At 35.8% G+C, this 2802-nt stretch overlaps 1 protein-coding gene across 1 annotated transcript in view; it reads left to right on the top strand.

Annotated features, from left to right (window-relative positions):
* Positions 1-2802, top strand: part of LOC106873891 (tectonin beta-propeller repeat-containing protein 2) — a 54450-nt gene that overhangs the window by 37832 nt on the left and 13816 nt on the right. The window contains exon 10 of the mRNA XM_014921416.2: positions 1102-1246. Coding sequence (XP_014776902.1) covers positions 1102-1246 — 145 coding nt within the window. The remainder of the gene's footprint in view (positions 1-1101; positions 1247-2802) is intronic.

The following is a 2802-nucleotide window of genomic DNA, read 5'->3' as shown; positions in this document are numbered from 1 at the left end:
CTGTCTTTCAGTCTTTATATATATATGTCTTCATCTTTATACCTTCATCTTTCTAACTTATATATATATATATGTATGTATTATTCATATGTAAGTCACAACAGTAAACAGACCTCACTCTTTTATGTTTTTAGTATTGTAGCTTCAGCTTTTGCCTCATACATAAATCACATGTTTTTAATAAATACTGCTTGCAAGTTACCTGGCGATTACTTGTAAATAAAAAATAAAACATTTACTTGAAGTCTTCCCAAGGTCTCGTAACTATGGATATCACGGCAACATGTTCCTATTATCTATATCTGGAGCCATACATGTATCACAGTAATGTGTTTCAGTCATCTATGTTGAGAATCATAAATATATCATAGCAATGCATTATAACCTGTGCTTGGAACTATGAATATAGCCATGTATTTCTACGATTTATGACAGGAACCATAGATGCCAATGTAATGTGGTTCTATAACCTTTACCTAAGAGAAGCAGATTAGCCAGTGCTTTTAAATCCCCACCCCTGGTTGACTGACAATGTCTACTGCATCTAAAGAGTATTAGGATTACTGCTGGCTAAATACGCTAGCATGGAAAGCGGACGTTAAACGATGATGATGATGAAAGAACTGCTCATGTATCTATTATATATTTCACATACAAGAAAGCTTTTTTTGATGTCATCAACATATATTCATTTACCATGCTGATATTTGTATGACTTAGTAGCGACACAACCAACTCACTCAGTTATTTATCTCTGTGTATGTGTGTTAGTAAGCACTGTAAATGTCAAACCCAAAACGAAATTTGGTAGATAAGTTACTTGTAAGTTTTAGCAACAGTTTTTTGATTATTTTTTTTTCATTAACCAAAAAGAAATTACTTATCACTGCATTTCTATACTTCTATGTCTATATCTGTTTACTTTCATTTCTATATCCTTTTTGTCTCCATGTGTACATTCCTGTACCTCAGTGTATATATCCCCATGTTTGGACACTGAAGTGATGCATTGTATTATCATCATTATTATTATTATTATTATTATTATTATTATTATTATTATTATTATTGTTGTTGTTGTTTTCCCTTCTATTATAACAGCCCATCTAACTGGCATGTTCCTGAAATGATGAATATCGCATTAGGTGACAACAACATTGGCTGGTGTGTGGATACCCAAGGTCGGGTGTGGTTCTGTACAAATGTAACTCGAGAACATCCTTTCGGACAAGGAATGTGGTACCAAGTAAGTTCAGTCTTTGGAACTTAGTATAAACGGTGATAATGGCTACAGCCAACAGATGTGTCAATTTGGTATCAGTACTAGTAATAGCTGTGACAACATTGGTACTACTCATAACACATTGTTGCTACTAATACTATATGCTGTGATATATCATAACATGTATGATTGTCATATAATTGTAATACATGATATCCAATATTATAATACATTTCGAGCGTGGCCGTTGATCGTTACCAACATCGCCTCCCTGGCACTTGTGTTAGTGGCATGTGAAAAGAATTTGAGCGAGATCGTTGCCAGTGCCGATGGACTGGCTCCTGTGCAGGTGGCACGTAAAATACACCATTTTGAGCATGGCCGTCGCCAGTACCGCCTGACTGGCCCTCGTGTCGGTGGCATGTAAAACACCCACTACACTCTCGGAGTGGTTGGCGTTAGGAAGGGCATCCAGCTGTAGGAACTCTGCCAAATCAGATTGGAGCCTGGTGTCGCCTCCTGGTCCACCAGTCCTCAGTTAAATCGTCCAACCCATGCTAGCCTGGAAAGCGGACGTTAAACGATGATGATGATGATAGCGTGGCCATAAATTTTCTGAAAAAATTCAGAAAAAAATTTTTAAAATAAGGATAACTCAGAGTTTATTGGAAAACAAAGTTTTATTAGAAACATCAGAACACTTCTACATGGGCTCCTTTGGTTGCACACCACATATCTAGGTGATAGAATAGAATAAATTGTGGAAGTTGTAAAGCTGATTTAAAAACAACCTGAATAATTGTTATCTAATTGTTCGTATTACTGACATATGTAGTGTTGTTATTATTACTGAGACATGGTAATGGTGGTGTTTCTGATACATGTGCAAATACTATTGATGACACATGTAGGAATGGTATCACTGATACATATCATGTTGTTAACTAACATGTGCACAGAACATTTCCACATGATCAGGATGAATCTGTAACTGAACTGCAACAGCAGTTGCTATGAATTTTACAATTGTCAATACCATTTCAGTACCATAATCCACCCAATCCTACCATACTGTTTATATCACGACAAAAGCTAAGTTAACATTAATGTATTCTTTGCAGTGGAGCATCAAAAACCTAATTAGAAATTATCATTCAGATCACTCTATCGAATAATACTTATTTATTCACATTGTTTTGAATCAAGCAAGGATAATCTCCTAGCTTCGAGATTTCAATGATGTGATTGTTTAATTTTAGAATTGCATTGTAGGGTAAGTGTGAGAGGCTGGACCTGGCCAGTTTTAACATATCACTGGCAGAATATTAGGGGCTCATATGGCTGGTCTAAATACTAAAGGGTTACAACTGGAATATTGCTTAAATACATTTTCCTCCGACTTTGCATTAATTTATCTTTAAAGAATGATGAATAATAGTTCTTCAAGTCCTCTGCAGAATGGTCAAATCATTTCTTTTCCTGCGATTCTGTAAGCAATTTACTTCTGTCATGTTATAAGTCTCTCTCTCTCTCTCTCTCTCTCTCTCTCTCTCTCTCTCTCTCTCTCTCTCTCTCTCTCT

Source organism: Octopus bimaculoides, chromosome 11 (assembly GCF_001194135.2).
Source record: "Octopus bimaculoides isolate UCB-OBI-ISO-001 chromosome 11, ASM119413v2, whole genome shotgun sequence".
Classification (NCBI taxonomy): Eukaryota; Metazoa; Mollusca; class Cephalopoda; order Octopoda; family Octopodidae; genus Octopus; species Octopus bimaculoides.
Note: the sequence above shows the minus strand (reverse complement) of the source record. Positions and strands in the feature narration are given on the sequence as shown.